This window comes from Chelonoidis abingdonii, chromosome 6 (assembly GCF_003597395.2).
Source record: "Chelonoidis abingdonii isolate Lonesome George chromosome 6, CheloAbing_2.0, whole genome shotgun sequence".
Lineage (NCBI taxonomy): Eukaryota > Metazoa > Chordata > Testudines > Testudinidae > Chelonoidis > Chelonoidis abingdonii.
The window spans coordinates 131865279-131890581 of NC_133774.1; the positions used below are offsets into that span (position 1 = coordinate 131865279).

Below are 25303 nucleotides of genomic sequence, written 5' to 3' on the forward strand. Positions count from 1 at the left end.
TGCCTTAGATTTTGCAGCATGTATCAATTGAAATCAAATCCAAACCAACTTGTCGCTGCTTTCGCTTCCATATGTTTTTATTCGCCCCACATCTTCCCTTGTCATTTCCCTTCCTGGTGTTTCAGTTTGATTTACTTGCCCTAGAACGAAAAGACCTGCTGAGAAGCTGTAGCTCAGACAGAAGTGCTGGGCTTGCTGCAGAAACTGCTGGGTGAGGGTCTCTGGCTTGCATTAAAATCTACGGACTGATTTTCCCTCTCTTTTCTGTATTATTATTCCTGCTGCCTGAGCCTGACCCCTCCAGCAGAGAGGAAGTGCCTGGCCTCCCCGAAAGAAAGGCCAGAGGAGAGCGAGGGGGCGCTCAGCCCCCCAGCCCTGCCCGGCATAGGGCAGACCCCGGGGAGCGGGCTGCTCCGAAAGCTGCCGGCCAGGGGCGCAGCCGTGTCCTTCCCCCGGGGCAGGGCTGGGGGCGTGGGGGGAAGCGTAGGGTTAGGCACCTCCTGCGGCCAATCGCACGGAGCGGTGACTTCGTGCCTCCATCCAGGGGCTGCGGCAGGAACTACAGAGCGGAGCCCGGCCTCCTGCGGGGAGGAGAGGAGCGGAGCGGAGCGGCCGGGCCCCTCGGGAGGGCTCCCCGCGGCTGCAGCGCCCCGTTCCCCCCCACGGCATGGCGAGACCCCCCGCCCGCGCGGCACGGGGACCCTTTAAGGGGAGGGGGCAGGGGCTGGGCGGCTTGGCGCGGGGGTGACTCCGCTCCCCTCCGGCCACCGCTCGCGGCTCGCCAGTCCCCGGGCTCGGAGCGACGATGGTGCAGCTCGCCTGGGCTTGCCTGGTGCAAAGCTGCCTCCTGCTGCTGGCCCGCGCGCGCCCGAGCAGGAGCCCCTCCAGCGGGGACCCTGCCGCCGGCTGCGAGCTCCACCGCAAAGTAAGTGCGCGGCGCGGTGCGGTGCGGTGCGGTGCGGCGCGGCTCCGTCCTGGGGCAAGGGCAGGGCTGCCTGGCCGGGAGCTCCTGGCTGCCGGGGCTGGGCGATTCCAGGCGTGGCGGAGACCCGCCCTGCTCCCCCGGCGTGGGGCATCTCCCCATGGGGAGAGCGGGGGGCAGCCGCCTGTCCCGCTTGGCTTGTGGGACGCAGTTCGGGGCTTTGCCCGCGCCCCGCGCAGGGAGAAAGGAAGTCCTGGATGCCCCCTCTTCCCCGCTTTCCCTGCCCTGCCTTCGGGGATCTGTGGGGTCCCTCCCCCAAGCCCCTTCCAGCTCAGCTCTCGTGCTCGGAGACCCGCCGGAGCAGGGGCGAACATCCCTCCAGAGACAGGGGAGGGGAAAGGAGCCGGGCACCTATCCCAGTGAATAGTGAAGTGATGGGATTTCCAGTGCCCGTAATGAGACCCAGCCAGGGAGATAAGGAGGAGTGAAGAGCGCCAGCCTGCTGTTTGCGTAGGTCCTCGCCTTGTTCCTGCCGGATTTACTTTCTGCAGCTCCGGGTCCTTCCCCAGTCACTCCAATTCCAACACCCCCCGCATCCTGCCAGCGGTCAGAAGTGTTCTCCAAATATGATCCTGTCAGTTCTAGCTCTTGATCCTGGGAAGCCACCAGCGTTTGCTCTCTCTGCACAAAATGGTTTGAATTAAACTGTCTAGTTCAATCTCCACTTAAACTCTTTTTGTGAAATCCTGCACATGCAACTAGCTAGGTCCATAGACTGTGCTAGACTTTTTAAGTCGGAATGAAACTGTGCAAAAGGCAGGCAAATCGGTTCACTAGCTGAGCCAAGTGTAAACATGCTGCAAACTGTCCTAAGCCTGCTCTGTGGATGACCCCTGGAACCTTTTAACTTGAAAGTGGTAACAGAACATAGATCCAAACAAAGTAAAACCTTGCTCCTGACATTTATTGCTTGAGAATATCGGACTGGCTTTTTAAATGACCATGTGATTCAGTTTTCCATAGAGTCTTTGACAGTACAGAAAATTTACAGAAGACTTGTTCTTTTGTCTGTTTCCAGTCCTCTTAGGCCTGGCATACCAAGTTTTATTAAGGTACCCATAATGTATTATTCCCTCATGGAAATCCTGTGGTGGTGCTCTCTTTTAATAAGAACTGCTGCAAGAAATGTGTAACTAAAACCAGTTTCTCATAAAGTAGCCACCAGCAGTTTTTCCTTAGTGCTCAGAAAGAGTTCTGGCTAGAGCAGCTCCTAATATAGAAGAAGGTGAAATCAGAGCACAGAAGGATTAAATGCCTACTGTGAGCATCATGTGCAAACAGAGAATTGATGGTAATGGACATAATACACCTTTTAGTTTAATTAATGCAGGATGACCTCAGTCTGTGCCTGCCTGCTATGGTATAGCTAAGTCTTGCTAGGATGGTTGCCTGGAGACAAACTAATAGTACAACTTGGCACTGATTTAGCATGTTACATGGTCAAAGACCTGTGCAAACATTAACTAATGAGTCCATACCCTGAGGAGGTAGCTATGGAATATTATGCCCATTTTATGGATGGGGAGAATGAAAGAGATTAAAGTGACTTGCTCCCACCCACAGAGTGGCCCAGCTTTCTGCAAGGGTATGTGCCCCGCATGTGCAGTGCCTGTTATGTGTGCAAATCAGGGACGTGCCCCTAGGAATGGGCATGCACAAATCCCAAACTTCACATCCACAGTGCTTGTTTGCACACACGAGTCAGGCACAAGAAAAGGATGAGCGCAGACTTGGGAGAAATGGGACTGTTCTGCTTCAGGAGGCAAGTCACTCCCGTGAAACAGATGGGAGTTACGAGTTGTTTGCAGTGTTGTAGCTGTGCTGGTCCCAGGGTATAAGAGAGACAAGGTGGGTGAGGTAGTGTCCTTTATTGGCCAACTTCTGTTGGTGAGGGAGACAAACTTTCAAGCTCCACAGAGCTCTTCTTCGTGTTTGGAGTTATTAGTGTCCTACAGTGCAGCTTAGCTCCAAGCTGTGGATGTAGTTTTGGGCTGGGCCGGGGAGGGGGCCATTGACCCCCCCCCCCAAAAGTGCAAGTCTTGGGCAGGCATGGAATTTGCCCTCTTTCCCCCCGCCACGCACAACCCTGTTGGCTTAACTGGAGCTGCCCCCACCTCCCAAATATAGAAGTCAGACTTTGCCTATGCTCCAGGCACCAGCCTGAATCTGAATCTACTTTCATAGTTTGTTTTACCTTTAGTAAAGAACTTCTCAGTGTCATGGCTTGCTGCTGGCTTTTGCCAAGACTCGTCGTTTCTGCCAAGGTGATCCGTTACTTTGGCACGCGGTTTGCCAGAATTGCTACCTGGCTGTGTTTCTGTTAGTTTTTATTTTTTATGAGGATAGACTATTGGCATATCGCTCAAGCCCCAAGCTGAATGGTTGACAACCATACTAATTTGCAAACTAGCAGCATAAACTTTTGTTATTACTGGCCTGTTTGAGGCCATCTCTACACAATTGAATTTGACTGTCTGAACACAATTATTCCCCCAGTGGTATTAGCTGACCCATGTTGAGCATGATTAAGCAGCAAGTGAGGATGAGGACAAAACATGATGAACAAAAGTATAAGGCCAAGATTTTCAGAAATAACTAGTGATTTTTGGAAGCCTCAGTTTTTGAGTGACCAATCTGAAACACTTCAAAGGGGCCTGACTTTCAGAAAGTGCTGAGTACCCACCCTCTGAAAATCAGATGCTTTTAAGTTCAGCATCCAAAAAATTAAGGCACCCAAAGTCACTGGTCACTTTCGGAAACCTTAGCCATTCTTTCTCTAGTTCATTAAGAAGTGCTGCAGTGTGTTGCTTAGAGGCAACCTGACCTGTTCTCATGTACCTCAGAAGATGCTCAACATGGTTTGCCCCATCCACGCTCACTTCTAATGTTTAGGCCTGCGTTAGCTAACGTGATTGCAGCCAACAATGTTCAGACACAGCAAATTTCATAGTGTAGAGCAGACATGAAAGTAGCTAAGATCCATCAACATGCAGGGCCCCTATAATTAGGGAGGTGACATCCACAATTGGCTCATCTCTGTGCACAATACACCCTTGGTTTTACAATGATTTAGGGATCCTGTGGCAGGATGTAGCAGTTGACCAGTGAGGTAAGGTTGGAGACCCTTGTCATCAGGAGCTGTGTGAAGGTTTGGTAGCTGGGAGAAAGCCAGGGATATCTTTTTATTGCTCTATCCACTTGTGAGCTTCTCTCCCACACGCTGGCTGTAGGGATGCCTACCTGCAGCCCACCTGTCTCATCCTGGGTCCTGCTGCCTCCTACTGAACTGTCCATACATCAGGCAGCAGTAGAGTCTGGGGCTTTCCCAGTCAGAATCAATCAGGAATTGGGGCTTTGGAGCACCATAGACTTGACCTCTTAAGAGTTGGTAAGACAACTCCCACCTTTTCATGTTCTCTGTATATATATATATATCACCTCACTGTATGTTCCATTCTATGCATCCGATGAAGTGGGCTATTGCCCGCGAAAGCTTATGCTCAAATAAATTTGTTAGTCTCTACGGTGCCACAAGTACTCCTGTTCTTTCTATAGACTTGATGTGTGTCACGCTACAGGCAGCTTATTGGAGATGCCAGAGTGGGCCTAGCACAGATGATGCTCAACACCTGCCAAGGTGGAAGGCGGTTTGCCAGCCGGCTAGTCAATTTATTACTGGAGCCAGGATGTAAACTAGATTTTAGTGTAATCAGTGGTGGCACTCTCATAAAACTGGGTCATGTCTGGAGCGCAGGTGCCAGACTGGGCTTGGCTCCCTTCAGAGCATGAGGTGTAGAAGCCATGGGCTTGTGTGAATTTGTAGCAAGGACTTTAAAAAGCAAAACAAAAAAGTTTTGGGGCATCTGTAAACTTTGGTAGAAAAAATTGTATTTATGGAAAGCCGCAAACCTCTGATTGAAAACAACATATTTTCACCAGCAGTTGATGCAACAAGACTTTTACCCTTTGTCAAGAAAACCTGAGGTGAAATGTGTTAATGATGTCTCATTATCTCCTGATTACTATGCCATTAAAATGTGAGACCGCCTGTAGTTTTCCATATTGGCAGTCTGCTTCCTCAGGTCATTAGGACAGTGGGAGAAATGACACTATTCAATGATAGATTTTATTTTCAGGTTGTATGAATAGGAGTATCCAGCTATTTTCAAAGGGGTGTTGTGTATAAAGGAAACACGCTCTTGAAATGCCACATGAGCACTTCTAACTCCATCTTTCTCTCTTTTTTTTTTTTTTTTTTAAACAACATTCCCCATTGTGCCTGAAGAGAATAAAGTTGTTGTTTTTTTTTAAATTCCAGTTCTTCAAATTATGGGATGTGTCTTTTTCTTACCTCCCTAAATTGCTTTTACACCTGCCTTCCTCTGTGACTCCCAAACCTTCCATCCTGATGCAAGTGTGTGTATAGGGTGTCTGAAAGAGATAAGTTGCTATTTTAAGGAATTGGCAAACAATAATTCTTCAAAAAAACAATGAGGAGTCCTTGTGGAAGACTAACACGGTTACCACTCTGAAATAATTCTTCAGAGAGCTTTCTTGTCAAAGCTCCATGTTATAGCTAAAACTGCAGCCAATAATTCTCCCCAAATCCTGAATTTTTGGCACAGTAGAAACCATTCTATGTTTTCCTGGGGGAAAAAAGCTTTTAAAAGAATTAATTTGCAAGATGTCTTTTGTGAACATTTAGGGTTTTCCCCATTCACAAACGAACTCTTTTGATCTGGTAGAGTATTTTGCTAAATGTTGATGCATGTTTATGTGTTTAATGCCAGCACCCAGGGATTAGCAGTTTAACTGTTTACTAGTGTAAGGAGCATTGTTCATGATAAATGGGCCAATTAATCTAAATGGCTAACTTTCCCCATTATATTTGTTTCAAAAGAGTATACACAGTTTGTCCCTTTATGTTCTCTCATCCGTCTGCTCTAAATTCTGGCTTTTAGTTTGAAAACTTATTTTTATTTTTCCTCTCTGGTGAAAAAGATATTGAATTTGGTTTATTTTAACAGTGTATGTAGTGCAGTCCTTTTCCCCAGGCAAACTCCATTAAACTAGATTTAGGATATTAAGTATGTCAGTAATTTAAAGGGGGGGAAATGAAGAGAATATTATTAGTAATGTATTTAACATTTGCATATAAGTGCATGGGGCACTTCACTCACTGTATAAAGACATAGGCCCTGATCCTCAAAAGTCATTAGGCACCTAAATATCTTTGAGGATCGGGGCACAGTCCCTGCTTTGAATAGAATCATAGAATATCAGGGTTGGAAGGGACCTCAGGAGGTCATCTAGTCCAATCCCTGCTCAAAGCAGGACCAGTCTCCAACTAAATAGCTACAAGCTAAGTGGAATGGGAAAAGATGGGACACTGAAAGAGATAAGCAGGAGACAAAGGGGATAGAAGGAGTGCAAAAAGCACATGCAGAATAAGATTTTGGGGCTGCTTGAGGGATGTATGCCTAGGTTTGTATTACAGTACTTTAAAAAAAAAATGAGACTATGGTAGTACATTCAAAGAGGCCATGTGGTGCAGCAGATTGGCCACTGGACTGTGACGCAGATGACCTGGGTTCTATTTCTGGCTCTGAACTATTACAGTGATAGAGGCCTAAATGAGACTGGGGCCACTGTACATTCACATAGTGACATTCCCTGCCCTGAAGAATGTACGGTCTAAATATGCAAGACAGACCTAGAGTGGGAGGGAAGAACAGAGGTGATGTGGCTTGCCAAAGGTCACACAGCAAGTCAAAACAGAGCTGTGACTAGAACTCAGTACTCTTGATCCCCAGTTCAGTTCTGTACCACTGCATCACACTGCCAGTGAAGAGTCCTTTCCTTGTTGATTTTCTATGTTCTTGCTCATTTGTCACTAGCTTTCTGGTAACCAGGTGCCCAGTGTAATTCCACTGGAGATCTTTGTTTGTTTCCATTGCTTAGCTGCATTATTCATTTTCTGTATCTTTGTAGTGTTTTACTGCAACCAATACAAGGGTCCAACGGTTTTGAAATAACTGTTGGGGAGGGAAATTACAGTATCCCTGATAGATGTGTTACAATAAAATACTTTGTGCGGATGTCATATAAACCTTCCTGTTTGGCAGGTTTTAGCTCTGATCTACCAACGGATCTTTGTCAGCACATGAAACGTTCTGTGTCAACAGACAAACGAAGTAGGAGGTGTATAGTTGGGGACTGAATGTTATGTCCCGTTACGGTCCTGTCAATGCTGCTTGTTTCCTCCTGGACAAGCAAGCTGGCAATTGCAACTAAACCTTTCGCTGTCCATTTAAAATAGACCAGTCCCCAGATTCAAGCTATTTCATGATGTCTCAAAAATAAATCCATGAAAAGGCTACTGGAAACACCTCTTTGCAAGAGCATTTGGCACCTCTGCTCTGCTAAAACAAATAAAAGGAAGTCAAGGTGCACACAGAGTTGTAAAAGGTAACTGGATCAGCTAATTTGGGGAGACAGCTTGGCCTAGTGGTGAGGGCACAGGATTCTGTTCCTAGTCTTACTAGCAACTGTGATTTGGCCTTAAGCAAGTCACTTTGCCTCCCTATTTCCCTCAGACTCTTTTCTGTCTTTGTGGGCTCTTTGCGGTAGAGACATATTATCTCCTATAATATGTGTTTGCAGTGCCTATGACAGTAGGGGTCTGATCTCTGCTGTGGCCTATCTAGCTATGGTCTTTATCTGGCCCTCCTCACTGTCATATTCGAGCACCTCACAGTCTTTAGAGTATCCACACAACAATGCTCTGAGGCCCGGTAGTGCTACTATGCCCATTTTATTGAGGGGAAACTGAGGCAGCCTGCAAACTGAGCAACCAAGGTCTCCCAAATCCTAGGCTTGTGTCCTGATCACCGGACCATCCTTCCTCTCCTCCTTCTGGCATCTAGGCATGGTCACAATATACATAATAAAGTGACTTGTGCCTAAACTTGAGGGTGGCATGATCCCCCTCTGGATCCTGAGAGTCTGATTTTCCTCTTTCGCTGGTGTAAATCAGGAATAAATCATTGAAATTAGCAGAGTTACATGGCCCCCTTTGCATCTCTCTGGCAGTGTCAAAGGGCTGTAAAGTGTAATGCCCACTTTCAGGCCCCTTTCTGCTGCTGGAGCACTGTAAAATGCCCTTAGTGGAATCAGACCCAGTGGCTTTATCTGCTAAATGCTCTTGAAACGAGGTGAGAGAGAGAGGCTGCCAACTATTGCATAGCCCTGGGAGGGTGAGCAAGCGTCACCACTGTTCCTGTGTTATCTCACAGCCACTTTGCACTTTGTCAAACTGCTCCCCTTTGGGGAGGGGGGGGAAGGGGGATGTTTGTTTACTTGCTTTTATCTCTAAACGACATGGAAAAAATACCTAACAATAGAAGAGCTGCACAAGGGCAAGTTAGGATCAGTGCGTGATACGCACAGGGTGGAGTTTTCAAAGGCACTCGTCCTGGCTGTGTTCTCCTCCAAGTCCAGGGCAGTAGAATCAGACCACTGCAGAATGCATTCTGCATGTCTGACCCACAATTGCCATCTTGGGTGCTTGGGTGGCTTTCAGTATCTTAGTATCTGAGCACCTCACACTCTGTAATGTGTTTACTCTCTCAGCATCTCTGGGGCGCAGGCCAGGGTGTTATCCCCATTGTACAGATGGGGAGCTGAGGTGCATGGGGACTAAGTGACGTGCCCAAGGTCGCAGAGGATGCCTGTGGCACAGCAGGGAACTGAGCCAAGCTCTCCCCATCTCAGCCTTGTGCTTTAACCACTAGTCCCTCCTTCCTCTCGCATCACTGCCACCTCGTACTCTCAGTCAATGCTGAGTAGCACTCTGGCACAATTAAGAAACTGTCCCTACTTACTGGACACCTACTAATCAGAGGCCTATAACAAAGTTGTAGATTTGGGGGCGGGAAGAGTGGGTGGAAGAAACATAAGGCAGCTCCAGAGGTAGCCCCTTTGGTGAGCTGCCCAACCTCCCCTGAACACCTTCAGTGTCTGGAAAGGGGGAGGCTGCTGGGGAAATGGGCATAAGTAATAACACCTGCTTTCCTAGGCGAGTCGGGGTGTCAAATGCTTTGAACACTAGCACCACCTTATGGCAGAAGATGCAACTTCCTGCAGCTACTTCTACAACTCTGCTTTGGCCAACGGGATTGATTATGTTCAAGTGTTGGGTTACTGTCCAGAACGGACTCTGCCGTGCAGTACTAAGGGTGTGCTTTCCTGCCAAATGTGCCGTCCTTCCAAAGAGATGGTAAATGGAGCCCATTCTGCCCATGGCTAATGCCGGTTCCTGTGGGAATTAAAGATCCCATAATAGTTTTCAGAGACAAGTGTGGAGGCCCAGCCTGCCCTCATTAGTAATAACTCTTGCTGCTGTTTAGTGCACAGAAATGTCTGTAATAACATCCAAGTACTCTTTAGGCACGGAGATCTCATCTGAGACTGGGTGATAGCCATTGCTAAGTGCATAACTGGGGCTGGCTTCTCCAACACAGTACACGGTACTTACAGACTGCAAACTCTTTGGGGCAGAGACCGTCATTCACTCTGTCTGTATAGAGCCTAGCATGGTGGGGGCCCTGATCTGTTTGGCCTGTAGATGCTACCGCAAAATAATTCTTTAATAACAATAATGTACTTTCAGTATCTGATTGCTTTCTAAAGGCCACTGGACTTCCCAGAGTATGTGAGTATTATGGCAATTATGCTTCTGGTGAGTTTGTTTATGATCCTGGCTTAAGCTCACTGTCACCCTTTATGTTCCAGCAGATAAAGCTCGGCTCTCTGCATGTTGGCTTTAGCCTTCCAGCAGCTTTTGTTCGGTAATCAGTTGAGCCAATGAAATTTTAAGCCAGCCAGGGGCAACTCTTTCCCTAAGATTCCTTTTAGCTTTGGCTCCTCCTGTGCATTGCCTGTCACATACAAGATCAGACCTGTTTAAAGTAAAGGATGCCCTTTCAACCCCATTCATAGCTAGGACTGCTCTCCTGTCATTTTGTTTGCTTGCAGCTAGTAAGTGACACCTCTTGTCACTCTGCCTCTCTGATTTCCATTTGTGATATTAACATCTCCCTTGCATTTTCCTATTAAGTAATAACTGGTTTAGTCACCTATAAAATTAAAATGCTGGTGAGTAAAAGGATCTTACACTCTTTAAAGAGATCTCATCAACTTGAAAATCACATTGACTTTCATGGGAGTGGCTGGGTGTTCTGCGCTTTGGAAAATAAGGCCATGTATTTAATGCCTAAATGTAGGCACCCATTTAGAAAAAAAAAATCTTACCCTCGAAAGTTTAGGCCCATGATGTGTGCTTTGGAAAATCTCCCTACCTCTGAAGTCAACAGTAAAAACTCTGATAGACTTCAGCGGGAGAAGGGTTAAGTCAACACTGAGCACTCTGGCAAGTTGCACCCTGAGCATCCCATTCTTAATGAAGGTTAAGACTGTGCAGAAGTTGATGACGGTCTGCCTGGGAAAAGCCTCTTTCCTTACCACAGATGAGTAGCCCATTTGTAAAGATTTCACATCCTGGATTAGTGGATTCTCATTAAGTCAAAAATAAAATAAATCAAAATGACTGTAAAAGCCCTGGGAAATGAAGCATCAGCAGTGCAGCAAACACCCAGTCAACACTTATTCCAAACCAAACCTCCCCTGATACAGAACCACAGTCCCTTGCCCAGGAAGTTCTCCCGTAACCATTTGGAGGATGGGGGAGATTTTCTAAGGGACCAATAGCAGTTAGGTGCCTATCTCCATGGAAGGAGAGTGGAAGTTTGAAAATCTCCTTGTTGGTCTTCCAGGCTTAATTCTACACAGTTTTCTCCTGATATTTAAACACTTGGGACTAGATTCTCCTTGCACTAAAGCCTGCTCTGGAAACACAGAGAGACCTTACAGCGAGTGTAAATTACTTTAGAGGGGACTCAGTGTAAAGGAAAATCCAGTGCTTGTGCCATCAAACTTCCCTCAGATTCATTTTAAAATGACCTCCCTTACTAGTGTTCTTAGTTCCTTTCTGTCTCCTGGCGCAGCTTTTCCTCCAGCTTTGCTGGCTTTCTCTTTCCGTTGTCTGTTTTGTTTTCTCTGTTTAATTGCAGTTACTGTTACATTTATCTTTTCTCACTTCCCCTTTCTGTTCACGGCACTTACCTCACTTAGGTCTTAATTCATCAAACCATCCTGATTCAACAAAGCACTAACCCACATGCTTAATTTAAAGCCTGTGCTTAAATTCCATTAAAATCGTTGGATTCAGAAAAACTTTCCTATTCAGGAAGGGGTCATGGACATGTGCCTACTAAAGTCAGGACAAGTGCTAAATTGGGCTTTGTTCCATGTCTATTTTCACTCTTCTGTTAGTTATTACTTTACATATTTCTGTCCCTTCCCTATGTCAAACCCCTCTTAGAATCATAGAATATCAGGGTTGGAAGAGACCTCAGGAGGTCATCAAGTCCAACCCCCTGCTCAAAGCAGGGCCAACATCAACTCTCTCATCTCTATTAAACCATCCTCTCCATCCTCCCCACTCTACTTTCTCTGTTTGCTTTTTCCTCATTCATGCCCTTTTCCACTTTCTTTTTCCATAGTCTTTTCCTCACGTTCTTTTCATGTCCCTGCCCTGTCCTTCCTCTTTTCCCCATCTAGCAGCGCATGGTCTATTGTATTTTTCTAGCCTCTTCCTTCAGGCCAGCAGGACCCTTTTGCTCTTGTTTAGCTTCCTGCAGGATGAGGGAGTCAAGGACAGAGAAATTGGAGAAATCCCAACGTGCCAGAAAATGCTGATTCAGCGATAGAGTGGGTTTTGTGGCATGTGTGTCAGTAACATATTCCAGTGTGCCATGCCAGCTGTGGGATGCACCTTTCACTTCTTCGGATGCATGTAACTTTGCCTCAGAACGCTGCAGTCCTCGCTTGATTTGGAGACCTAGCCTCTGGGTGACAGTAAAGTGGACTTGCTGGAGTTTTTGGCTGAGGAGTGCTATGATCTGGAGCTGTGTTCGACAGTGAATGCTCTCAGAAAACATTGTCTGGGATGAGCCACTGTGGAATTATCTTTCAGATTAACCCTTCTGGCCCTAGCCTTTCCACTAGAAATGCACAGGCAATGTGTTTCCAATACGTCTTCTAAGGAGCCTGTTCTGCATTTACCAGCCAGAGCAAGGCATCTAAGCTCAACATCCAAGCACACTTCAATCTAACCCCAGCTCTGGAGCTATCTTTTGGCTGAAAGCTGACCATATGTTTGAACTGAGTGTCTGGATGCCCCTGTTGGAGCCAGACATTTGATAGCCAGATCTTCCTGCCGGGCAGGGATGGGGTGGAGATTCCAGATGTTTTGTGCTTCCCGGCTTGTGGGCGATCAGGAGCAGCAGCTCTGCCTGCAGAGTGCCTCTTACAGCGGGGCAGACCCCATTGTGTACTCTGATTGTAGATTACCTGGGCCCGCTCATCAGCTGGTGGTGAACTGGCACAGCATCTTTCAGTGAAGCTGCTGGAGATGTGGTGACTCCGTGTATATTTACTGTCATGCCATAGACCACTCAAAGGCTTGATACAACATTACCCTCTGGGATTCTTTGAGATGTTATGGGCAGTTCCAGGGGAACACTTTAAATCATTCTCTGTTAAAACAAACAAACAGTGAAGTCTTAGAACCAGACACTGAAATCTAAGCCACCACAGGGCAGGATGTTTTCAGAACTAGTTCTAAGATTTGTTGCTACTAAAGTAACAAAGTTGTGCAGTTAGGACTTTGAAGGCATTTGAAAACAACATTTTTTTAAAAAAAGAAATATAAACGTTTTTCTCTATTTCAAAAAACATTTCTTGGAATGGTGGGCCAGGTCTGGCTGTCAAGCAGCATTCTAGCTTCCTCTTTTGTCTTCTGAAGTAATTGCCTTTTCCTCCCAAAGCTGTGTTGAGTGAGGTAGGTTACACCACAGGGTCGGGAATGGGCATCAGCCACCTGTGCAGCCTGTTTCCAAATATTCGCCGAGTCTGTTCCTTCTCCACCTGCCTGTTACTTTTCATGTTACGTGCTGACTCAGAGGCTCTCCAAGGATGTGAAGCTTGGCAAGAGCATTCCCTCACCAAACATATTTGCATCACAAAAAGCTGTGTCCAGGCTGTTTCCTGGATGAAAGTTTTCTGTCTCCAGCCATGTTTCCTTTTTACTGGAGGGCCTCAGAAATAATCCATGGACGCTAAAACCACAGGCTTTTCCTGGTGGAGAGGTTGGAGGGTGGAGATAGTGGCAGCGACAAGACTTCACCAAAACAATGGCTGCATTTGACCCACTCCATGGGTGGGGTGCCAGTGCCTTCCATGGAGATTGGCTAACTTCGATTCCACTCCCTGTCCGGTATCTGCAGGCAGTGATGTCACCAAGGGCAGAGCTGAAGTCTCTGTTGCTTGGGTTTTTCTGTGAGATGGAGAGGCCAGAGCCACTAGTTTTATTTTTAAAAAATAATGCAAATGGGGTTTTAGGGTTTAAAAAAAGAAACAACACCCGCAGGAAGAGAGGGGGGATTTTACTACCAAAGGAGTCTCACTAGTTGAAAAAACAATCATAGTCCCAAAAGCATTGCTGGTCCCCTGTTGTTAATAGTGCCTAGCTCTGATCATCAGTAGGTCTCAAAGCACTTTGCAAAGGAGGTCTGTCTCATTATCCTCATTTAACAGACAGGGAAACTGAGACATGGAGAGGTGAAGTGACTCCTCCCAGCTGGGCAGAGCCAGGAATAGAACCCAGGTCTCCTAAGTCCCCGCCCCCATGCTCTATCTACTAGGCAAGACTGTCTTCCTTTAAAGAGAGACCATTCCTGTGGGCACCGAAAGTAACTCTACCGGCCAGCAATGTCATGTGGCCCATTGTATTCAGGGTGCAGACTTGCCGGTGTGAGGGGAGAGCCTATTAAAAGAATGTAACTATTTATGGCATATGTCACTGCCGTAGGTATTTCTCTCCTCTCCCTCACTATGTGATTTGCTCCCCATACCCTCCTCCCCTCCCCTCCATCCTGCAGGCCATTGTTCATTTACTGGGCTGTGTTTCTCTCCCCTTCAGCAAAGCGAGCTTAACTCTTACCTGTGGACTATAAAGAGAGACCCCCCATCTTACTTTTTTGGCACCATCCATGTCCCGTACACCCGGGTCTGGGATTTCATCCCCGAGAACTCCAAGAAGGCCTTCCAGCACAGCCACATTGTTTACTTTGAACTGGACCTCACGGACCCCTACACCATCTCTGCACTCACCAGCTGCCAGCTGCTGCCGCAGGGTGAGAACCTCCAGGACGTGCTCCCCCGGGACATCTACCGCCGGCTCAAGCGCCACCTGGAGTATGTCAAGCTCATGATGCCTTCGTGGATGACTCCGGACCAGCGGGGCAAAGGGCTCTATGCTGACTATCTCTTCAACGCCATTGCTGGGAACTGGGAGCGGAAGAGACCTGTTTGGGTGATGCTGATGGTGAATTCTCTGACTGAGGTGGACATTAAGTCACGTGGCGTCCCTGTCCTGGATCTCTACCTGGCCCAGGAAGCCGAGCGCCTGAGGAAGCAGACCGGGGCTGTGGAGAAAGTGGAGGAACAATGCCATCCACTGAATGGGCTGAATTTTTCCCAGGTAAGAGGAAAATGGTGTTTGATGTGGAGCGACTGACTCTGAGGCTGTCTAATAAGGACAAATATTTGAATACAGGTTTCAGAGTAGCAGCCGTGTTAGTCTGTATCCGCAAAAAGAACAGGAGTACTTGTGGCCCCTTAGAGACTAACAAATTTATTGTAGCATAAGCCCTCGAAAGCTTATGCTACAATAAATTTGTTAGTCTCTAAGGGGCCACAAGTACTCCTGTTCTTTTTATTTGAATACAGGGACTCTCTGCTGGAGAACCTGTGAACACAGATCTGGGAGGCACAGCCCTCAAGTGGGGCCATGGCAGAGGGGAAAGAGTGGCCGAGCAGGCACGTGCTCCAGCCAGTGCAGTTACTGTGATACTCCTTGCCGTCTCTCTGCGCAGGGTCCCTGTGTGGGACTCGTCCTGTCCCCTCCCTGCACATATCAGGGAGCCTAGTCCTAGGGTATGGCTACACTTTGAATTTCAAAGCGCTGCCGGAGTGTGGTCAGAGCGGCAGCGCTGGGAGAGAGCTCTCCCAGCGCTGCATGTAAACCACATCCTTTACGGGTGTAGCGTGCAGTGCTGGGAGCTGCGCTCCCAGCGCTGCCGCCCTGATTACACTGACACTTTACAGCGCTGGATCTTGCAGAGCTCAGGGGGGTGTTTTTTCACATCCCTGAGCGCGAAACTTGCAGCGCTGTAAAGTGTGAGTGTAGCCAAGGCCCTAGTGTGGGTGGAAAAACCCACGTCCTTTCCCTGCTCGGAGCATTGAGGTGAGGGCTCCTGGCAACTTCTCCCCTCCCTACCCCTGACTCCTGTCCAGGGCTGGGCACAACAAGGCTTTAAATTGCTTGATGCAGGCACCACACTATTAACCCCTTCCTTGCTGAGAACTGGCCATTTAGTCTAATCTCTGAGCAATTTTTAATTCACGATTGGGGACTTTGCCTGTCTGATTGCATCCTTTGTCTCTCCTGTATGCACTGCACTGGTCAAGGTGACTTGCAGTGGGGTAAAATCAGTTTGTGCCCTTTCTTTGCCACTTTATGGTAAACAAAGAAGGCTGAAAAGTTTGGGGGTGAAGGGCTGGCCCTAGTGCAGTCAATGGGCGTTTCACCATTGACTTCAGTGGGACCGAGGTTTCACCCTGAGTATATCAACCCTTCAAAGAAAGTGTATTTTTGCTTGTTTTGTATGTGTCTTCTCAAACATACCATAAACACACAGTCTTTCCTGTTTTGTGGGAGGGTTTTCCTGGAGGGTCCAGCCATGCGGAGTAGGCGTTCTCTCTGGGCAGTGGTGTGACATTCAGTATTGCCCGGTCTCATGATTTCATCATGGATCTCAAGATATTTCTTCAAGCCCCAGCTGCTAGAATCAAGTGATTCTGTGAGAACCTCAGTTTTTCTTAGACAAAAAACAGTGTATTTCTAGCCTGGTGGTTGCAGAGAAAAGCTTGAAAATGTGACAAGAATGTGCCCTGAAGACTCAGACGCCAGAAGGCAAAGAAAAGAAACCGAAATGTAGTATTTAAAAAAATAAAACCACCGTGTTTTTTTAAGACAGTCTCTTGAGGGGGTGTGTGTGTGTGTGTGTGTGTGTGTGTATATATATATATATATATATATATATATATATATATATGTGTGTGTGTATATAATACACACAATTTTTTTTTTTTAAAGGGCCTGATGATTTTTTGACCCTTGGGCTTTAGTGATACTATAAATCTTTAGCACAAGAGCTTTCTTCTGACTGTTTGTTCAGGCAGCTGTGTTAATTGTGTGTTAATTACAGATCTTGGTTTTAACAGGCAGACTAAAATCGTGCCTCCTCTAATCATGTGTCACTTGAATGAGGACCGAGGTATCATGATCCTGTTAGTGCTGCAGTTATCCATATAGTCTTCCAGGGGAAAAAGAGAGACAGAAACACACCACCACCACCACATCTTTATACATGATAGAAAAGCAAATAAGGGCCCACCCCCATTTTTTCTTTGCAGATCATTATTACTTTAATGGCATTCAGGCAGGTCAGGGAGACATGATTTACCCACGCAGAAGCCTTGCTAGTTTGTTCATATTGTGTTATGCTCCTGTGCAGTCTGTGTTTTATAACCCCTGTTGCTGTTTGTTTGTACTACCCTGTAATTATAACTCCCTGGGTCACCCTTAGCACCTTTCTGAAGGACAGGTACGGTGTTAGCCTCTTGTCCCAGAGGGAGCTGTGTTTAGTTCTGCATGTTTCCGCACTGTTGTTGTGGCACTCTGGAAGCACAGCAACTCTTTGATGATGCAGTGCTGGCTGGCTTGTTGATGGGGCTTCTGCTAAGGGCCCACGAACTCCAGTTCAGCTTCCCTCCCCATATCCTCCAGCCTCCCCCTCGCCACATCATCTCCCTTCTCCCCAGTGGTCTATGTCCTAGGTTTGGCTGCTTCCGAATCCTCCTATTACCCGCATAGCTCCCTTCCCCATCCTCCTTCAACTCCCATCCAGTTAACACCAGTGTTTCAATACCCTTCCTTCCTGATACATTCTTTTTGGAGTGGCAGATTGGGCCTACAATCGGGGATGAGGGAATTCCTGATATGAATTGTACATTTCTAGCAGCTGGGTCCTGTGCTCTTCAGTATTCACAGAAGTCTCAGATGAACCCTTTCCCTAGGTACTGGCTTGGTATTGTAATTGAATGTCTGGGGTTGTTCTCCTTTGAGACCTTGATCTCTGATGTTGCATCACCTTTTCGAACTGCAAAGAGAAAACCGTGGGGTGCAGAGAAATCAGTTAGCCCTCACTCTCTGAGAGGTTATGCTCTTTGGCTGTGGTTGTTCTTCCTACTTCCTCTTAATCGTTATTTTTATGGCTCTGTCATACTGTATTTGCCAAAGGCATCTGTTCTTTACTAACTTGGGCTGCCATTCCTGCTTTGAAATGATACTTTTGGGTTGAATGTACTCTGTATAGCGCTTTTAGCCCTGCGGTGGTGCTCTGTCTTTTTTTTTATTCCTTTTGCTTTTTCTGAGCGCTGTGTAACTTCTGTGAATGTGAAAAGACTGAAACAGTCATCACACTTGGTCTGTCTCATTTATTTTCTAGCCTTCACCCTTCATGCCATTTCCAACCACATTTGTTTAAAAGTTCGCCCCTTGTGGGTCTTGGCGCAATCCCCTGTAAGGATGCGGACTGCAGTCATTGCAGAATCAGGGCCTGCGTTGGGAAGAGAAATGATTTGGATCCAGACAGTTAAACTTTGAAGTGTCAATCAGTGTTGGGCATCAGTTCTTTTGTTTTGGATCCATCCATCCAACATCTACAATACCAAGCCAGAAGAAAATGCTTTTTATCCACTGGCTCCAAAGAGGTATTTTATTAATAAAACGTTTGCCTTTAATTTCCAAGGTGGCAAGTTCAACTCTTGTGTCAGTTCCCGCTGTGCAAGACCACAATGCAAACTTACCTTTGGAGATAGCAATTCAAACAAAGGATCTCAGAAAAGGATAGATCAAGGAGCCATGCATGGCCTGAAGCTAAGGAAGGAATGGTTTAGGTTAGATGTTAAGGGAATGGTCTTGACTTTAAGAGAAATTGGCTGGTGGAATAATCTACCAAGGCTGCTGATAGAGGCCCCCTCACTATGGAGACTTGAGAACAGGTTAAACAGGACACTATTTGGAATGGGATGTTGTAGTGTTCCGCACCTCGGGTGTGGCTTGAAGGTGCATGTATTGTAACAACAATTCCTCCTTGATCTGATTGGAACATCAGGAAGTAGGGCTTCTCTGCACACAGGCTGGAACTGAAGTAACTGAATTGGTTTAATTTACGCCTGTAGTTATTTCAGTGCATGTCTGTGACACAGATTCAGTTATTATGGTTCCAGTTGGTGTGTAGATAAGCCCATAGCCTGTATGTCTAGACACAGAAGACAGGACATTATCTGGGTGTCTCAGCAGGGAAATGGTTAAGTGTCTGCATTTATGTTGGCATACTTAGACTTCAGTTAAGACATTATTAACTAAATTTGACAGTTTGCACCTCTGCCTCAGTGTAAGAGGAATGCAGTCACTGATTTGCAGTCTCTGCATTCAGAAGGGCTAGACGCTTCGTTTGTTCTAAATGAGAGCTTGGATTCTGTGGAAAGACTTTAAAATGACCAGCTCTGCACATTTTGCTCTTGTCAAATTTGAACTGTTCACATCTAAAGCTGCCAGGATTTGTACTTGTTCAGTTAAGAAACTAGTTTCCAATGGACTGTATTTCCTGATTAAAATTAATAATTAACTTGGCACACCAAACACTTGCCTAGTGGAAACAGTCTTCAGAACATGTGAGACAGTGATTGCGTCTGTCTCTCTCTGTCTACCCGTTACATTCCCACAGAGTACCCATCACTGTGTCATCTGACCAACTCCCAGCAAGACTGCAGGAGCAGATCAAGATACGATTTTCTCTTTCTTCTCTGTCATCAGGGCTGGGCTATGCTGGGGGGTTTTGTCGGCGGAGACGCCATGGGAATGTTCGGTCAGAGACGACATGGCTCAGGCATGTTGCTCTGCAGGCACTGACATTTGGGTCATTCTTATCTCTTCTGGCGATGAGTTCCAGGCTGATGGGCCAGTCAGTGGGAAAGTTCTGTCTGCTCCATTTACAAGCCTTGCCTTGGGATTGATAGTACCCCGAGAATGCACAGAGTCACTGGCTGGTGTGTGTGTTTGGGGGCGGGGGGGATGATGGTACAAGGTAACATGATCCCTGGGGTAATTTTAGGCCTATTCCACAGATGGTTCTGAAGGTGAGGACTGGAACTTCAAATGTGACCTGTTAATTTACAGGTCGTAAGTGTTAGGAGGGGAGCATAGAGGCAAAGTGCTTGCAGCCGCCTTCAGTGCTAGGCAGTGGATGATGTGTCCTGAACCAAATGGAGGGCTTTTTAAGATCACTGCTCTCCTATCTAGGTGCATAGAATTGCAGTAATCAGCCCTAGAAGTCACGATGGTGCGGCTCACTGTGGCTGCGACTGAATCCTACCCACAGAGCAGCATTTCCCAGCCACCTATAGGTGGGAAATAACAGCAGTGTTTGAAGGCCTGGCTGGTTGGATGTCTTGCAGCAGGGGGTACCAAGGCTGCAAACTGACTGCTCTGACAATCTGAGGACAGACACCCTCAATAGAGTGTGGCATTATATATACGGCGAGTGCTTTAAAGCACTTTCCTCTCCCTTCTCAGCATCACCTCCACCTTCCCAGCATGCAGCCTCAGCCAGGTGCTCACCCTCTGGGGGGCAGATCTCCCCCCAGCCCTCGGAGAGCCGGGAGGTGGTGCTGTTTGTGTGCGGTGAAGGTGATCTAGACTCAGGCATTGTCTGCATACTGCTGGAGTCTAGTTCATGCTAATCCATAGCCAAGTGCGCACTGCTCAATGCCCTGATCTGCAGTAGATGCAGGTGTTGCTGGTCCTGGGCCACTGGATGCAGAGCAGCTTTTGAGTCCAGCCCAAGGTACCACCTGTCAGGCCGCTTGTGGCCAGTGTTTCTGTGTGTATGTGTGTGGGGCTGGGTGGCGGGGAGAGAATGTCCGCTGAGGCTGTTAATTCTGTGCAGTGGGAAGCTGGAGGAAGTTGGGTTGTGACTGACCATTGTTTAGAAAGGAAAGGGTCTTTCCCAGAACACAGAGGAACTCCAGCGTGGAGTGGGAATCTGGATCCCTGCCCCTCATGGCTTCCTAGAACCTCACTCCTGTCTGCCGTGAGGACCTCACAGTACAGCCACCTTCCCTCCAGCAAGATGCTGCTGTTTCTGGAGCCTCCCCATGGTACTCCTGGTGAGCACCAGAGGGCATCATGAGAGTGGCCTAACGGCCTTTCTTCTCCTCCGAGATTTGACTGTGCTCCCAGCTTCTGCTGTCTCATGGAATGAGCTTGGGATCAGGACTCCCATGGCATCGCCGTCTTGGCCCGGAGATGGTTTTAAATGGAGTTTTAAACACTGTACTGCCTGTGAGTGTGTCTCTGTGTGTCACATCTGCCTTCTCTCCTGGGCTCCTATACTCAGACGTGATGTGCTTAGTAGGAAAACAGTTGGGCTGCTTTGATATTTCACTGAAGTGCTCTGAGCTGAATGGCACAAGCAGCTTCTAGGTAACTTTGGTGCCACTTTCAAAAGAATAACTTCTGAGTGGCAGACAAAATGGTGCAAGCACAAGTCTGCAGCTGACTTGTAGACTGCATAAAACTAGGAATATAAACACTGAGGCATCAGGTAGCTTCCTGACTCAGTTTGCCCACTGGGTCAATGAGAATGGAGCTTAGAATCCGATGAGGGGCATGTCAGTTGATCTAAGCCTGTGTTAGACAATATCCCAATTAGAACTTTCAGAACTCCCCCTCTCTTTGCATGAGGCTTAGCGCTATCTTTGCTAAGTGTACAAAGGTCAAATGTGAACAGACAAGTATTTGGGAGCAGCTTTCCCCAGTTGCCAATGCAATTTGAAACCAGCGAGAGGCTGGCGAGGCAATCCACGCCACTTAAATCCAGTCCCGTCAACGACAGCCAAGTGTCTAACAATGTTTAGGTTTGAGATTTATTGTAATCACAATCCTGTCATATAACCGTGTTAGGGCAGATTTATGTAGCCAGCCTTGTAAATTTCTCACAATCTGGTTACACTGTTCTAATAGGATTAGCAGGGTTGCTACATTTGGCCAGAACTTGAATTAATTCTTGGCTGAAAAACGTACTGCTTAAGGTTTGGTTTATGTAGGGCATCTGCTAAAGGCATTAAGGGAACATTCCAGCGAAGAACTTTGTTTGGGCAGCTTTTGTGTATTTCTCTGTTAACCTGTTTTGGGTTTTTTTGGAGGGTTCTCCATATCTGGTTTTCACAGAATCTGTACTCTCAGTACACTCACTGTTACATGGCTGATTTTCATCCTGTTTGATCCTCGTATATGTCATTTGCACTTCTTTCTTCAAAGTGCCCTAAAAGAATGAATGCGAAAAATGTTGGCACATCTTTGCATGCCATAAGAACTGCAGAAGTTTAAACCTGCTGGTGCCCCAACTGTAGAAATTTTGCATTGAATCCGACTGATTTTGTCAAACAAAATTCTTTGCTACCAGCAAACCTTTTTATTTTAACCCTTCTTAATGCACAGCCACCTGTTCTGTTCTTGCTGAGATGATCACAGTCCTTGTTTTGGTGTAATCTGGGGTGAGGTTTCATAACTCAAGGGTCTCAGAACTACAGAGACCCTGTTGATGGCTACGGTTCATGGTGGGAGCAGTGTATCCTTTGTGCCTGTTGAGGAGAGCCTGGAGTTCTTCAAAGCCCATGCATTGCTTTGTCGCTGGCCTGTAAACTCACTGGAATGAGGAATGCAGCATTTGGCAGGGTGAGGTGTTCTAAACTCCTTTTAAGCAGACACGTTTCAAAGCATATTTGGTTCAGCTGAGAAACAGGCAAGTTCAAGAGTCTGTTCAGCCTGTGACACAAAGCTCTGCAGTGTCGTTAGCATGTGTGTAAGGGAACGCAGCACATTATATCAGTTCTGTTCCATGCTCCTCACTTGCATTTCTGAGAGTTTGGTCTAGACCTCAAGGAATCATTCATATCTGGACTTTATGTGAGGACTGATGGCATTTTCCTGTTTTCCCGTGTTGTTTACATGAGAAGCTGTATGAACTAAAAGACAACCATAATCCTGTACAAATGCACCACTGAACACATCAGAATTTTCTACATAACATGCTGATGAAAGCCTTTTTACTGATGTCTGGGCCCAATCCTGCATCTTTAGTGCAGGTGAAACTCCCACTGACCTGAGCCCGTCTGGCCTTTGTGAGTCTGGATTAGGTTCTTACCTGGGTGTTGCTTTTCACCTCCTTCCCATCTACACACACAATTATTTCATCCAAGTTTAGTGATGCTTTCAGCTCGAGCTTGCTGTGTATCCTGGGGGTGTGGGCTAGAGTCTGGGTGCCTATTTAACCTGCCCGCTTTGCAGTGAGGATACACCTAAATCACATGGGTGCTGACTCTTTTCCAATGCCTTCCCGCAATCCCCCTCCCGCCCTTGTGCCCAAATAGATAGACAAGGTCTCCCAAAATTCACTGGGAAAGATCCTGCTTACTGCAGCACAAAGACTGTGGGATGTACCCCCAGAAGTCCAAGCAACATCCACAGAGGAGCGTAGTGACAGTGAGGACAAAGTGATGTGGGCAGGGCTTTGCAGTGCGTCAGCTCGCACCCAGTGCTCAGACTACAGTGAAAACGTACCCTTCGTTAGCAAACACCACGTAGTTAGGAATTGGAGTGGTTCACTGGGTGTGATGCACTCTGTGTAACCCTGTTACCTTTTTCTGGGCAAAGCATGTTCTAGGAGGAGTTTGCAGGTCTTTGCCTACCTGTGCATTCCTGCTAACAGCCTGTACCTCCCTGCCTACTCAAGCAAAACCGGAGTCAGGGGTTCAAGACCAGTCCCAGAGAGGCAAAAATAGTAGAGGTGGGGGCACTTCTAGGTCATGGTTTTACTACTACATGATTGGCACCTGGTCTGACCTGGAGCCAAGCATCTGCACAGCATGTCTGGGGGCATAGCCCACGGTTCTTTGTGCTGAGATGCACCAGAATTCTTTCTTAGTCAGTTGCGGCTAGGAGAGCTTGTCCATCCTTCAGGGGCAATTTGTGGGAAGGCACTGGAAGACCATAGTCCAATTCTCTCTCTCTCTAAAACTCAGCTGTCATTAAGGACAGTCCAGCTTGACATGAAGAGCTACAATTTCCAGGCTGGATTCTTCAGTCTGCACTGAATCCTGGCCAGTTGGATCAAACCAGGATCTTGAGCTCATTACTGTGGTGACAAGACAGCTTTCAAAATGCCAGCCCAGCGCTGCGGTCAAGGAGGGAAATTTCTCCCAGGTTCTGGATGAAGAGTGAACCAGTGACAACTCAGCAATCCAGCAGCCAGCTCTGCCTGCCAAGGCCGTTTTAACTCTGGTAAAGTTTCAGAGCCACTTGGATTCTGAAAAGGCTGCTTTGAATCCGGAGGGGTCCCTTTCCATTTGGATTAGTGAAGATGTGCCATCAAAAAGTAGCCTATAGTTTGTGCTAGCTGGAGTGTAATGTTTTCATAACTTCCAGTAATTATGAGCTTGCTATGGTCTCCTTGATAAAGGCATTTTTTCGTCTCTTCACTGCCATTAGTCATAGCATGTGAGCACCCACAAACGCTCCTCCGGCTTCGGATACTTGCAGGGATTACACACTTTGACATCTCGGGATCCTGTGATAGTTCAGAGGCCAGTCACACTAGCGCCACTTCGGAGTTTGGGGGATGGTTATAGTCACATTGGTTAAAAAGAGGTGCATGAACCATGCTAGTGAATGGAGCCAGTGGCTAGAGAGGTCTCTAAAAGTAACCCGCCTGCACATCCATTACTCGAGACTCTTCTCTGTCCTGGGAGTGTCTGACTCATGATAGTGTTTGAAATGAAATATAACCACATTTAAATAAGGCAGGTTCTTATCTGAGACAGTCTAGTGTTCCTTGTTTTAGAAAGTCCAACTTGCTGTTGCCTGCCAGTCATTAGTGCCCAGGATTGTAGTGATCCGCTTGATTTTATTGACTATTCTGATGCAAAACATACATGCTGGATGATCTCTCATGAGGATGTTGGACCAGATCCTTGACCTCTCTGTTTGTTTCGGCTGTGCAAAGGGGCTGTAAAGCTGGCTTAACCGTCCATTCAGGATTCCCCCTAAGTAAGGGGATTTGCCAGATGGCACTGAAAAGAGCCACTGGAGTGACCTCACACTATCCCCTCCCAGACCACTGTTTTGGAGGTTGATCTGGAAAAAGGGGGTGTAGGAATAGCGCTGCTGTGCTCAGACAGTTCTTGGCTGCTAAAATAGCCCCTTGGGGGCATGGGCAGCTAAGCAGAATTTAGAGCAGTCCCCAGACTGCTCTAAATTAGGTGGGGGGCCTGCTGCAGGACTGAGACTTGGAGCTCCCACCCCTTCGCAGCTGCAGCTGAAGAACTAGCCTATCGACTTTGGTGAACGAAATGGTTATCTGAGGAGAAAGGTGATTCAGACCAACCATGCGGATGCTCGCAGCCTGGAGGAGGCAGTAGTGTACGGGCTAATGCCACGGTAAGAACCCTGTCACTGTTGAGTGATTGTGACGCATATATGGACATTTTAGGCCCCGATGGAAAGAAACTACCTAGTAATTATCCCTTTTAAATTCTCTTGTGCATGCAGGTACAGCCGGCCCTTCTTGTTAGCTTTCAAAATGTGCCACAATGAACTGGCTGGCTAGCTGACTCCAGAAAAGTCCCATTTAGAACTGGCCTTGACAATAGCAGTGGATTCACACTAGCTTGATTTCCAAGTCTAAAGGGTTGGGACCAGGTAAAGAGTTCATTTTTGCCACTTCAAAATCTCTCTCAAAGAGCCAGTGGCGCTAAGTGTTGCTAAACCTTCGAAATAGCTGACTCTAAAATGCAGTTTTAATTGTTTGGGCGGGTTGAGAGGTACGTTTATTGTGATAGGAAGATGCTATTCAGTATTGTAGTGTTTTGCACTTGAAAACATACCTTGTATTACAGTAGCACCCAATCAGGATCAGAGGCTGTGCAAATCTACCGTCCCAGTCCTGAAGC

At 47.0% G+C, this 25303-nt stretch overlaps 1 protein-coding gene across 1 annotated transcript in view; it reads left to right on the forward strand.

Annotated features, from left to right (window-relative positions):
- Positions 1-805: 805 nt before the first annotated feature.
- LOC116824774 (metalloprotease TIKI1-like) overlaps positions 806-25303 on the forward strand; it is a 103293-nt gene continuing 78795 nt past the window's right edge. The window contains exons 1-2 of the mRNA XM_032780316.1: positions 806-925; positions 14085-14645. Coding sequence (XP_032636207.1) covers positions 806-925; positions 14085-14645 — 681 coding nt within the window. The remainder of the gene's footprint in view (positions 926-14084; positions 14646-25303) is intronic.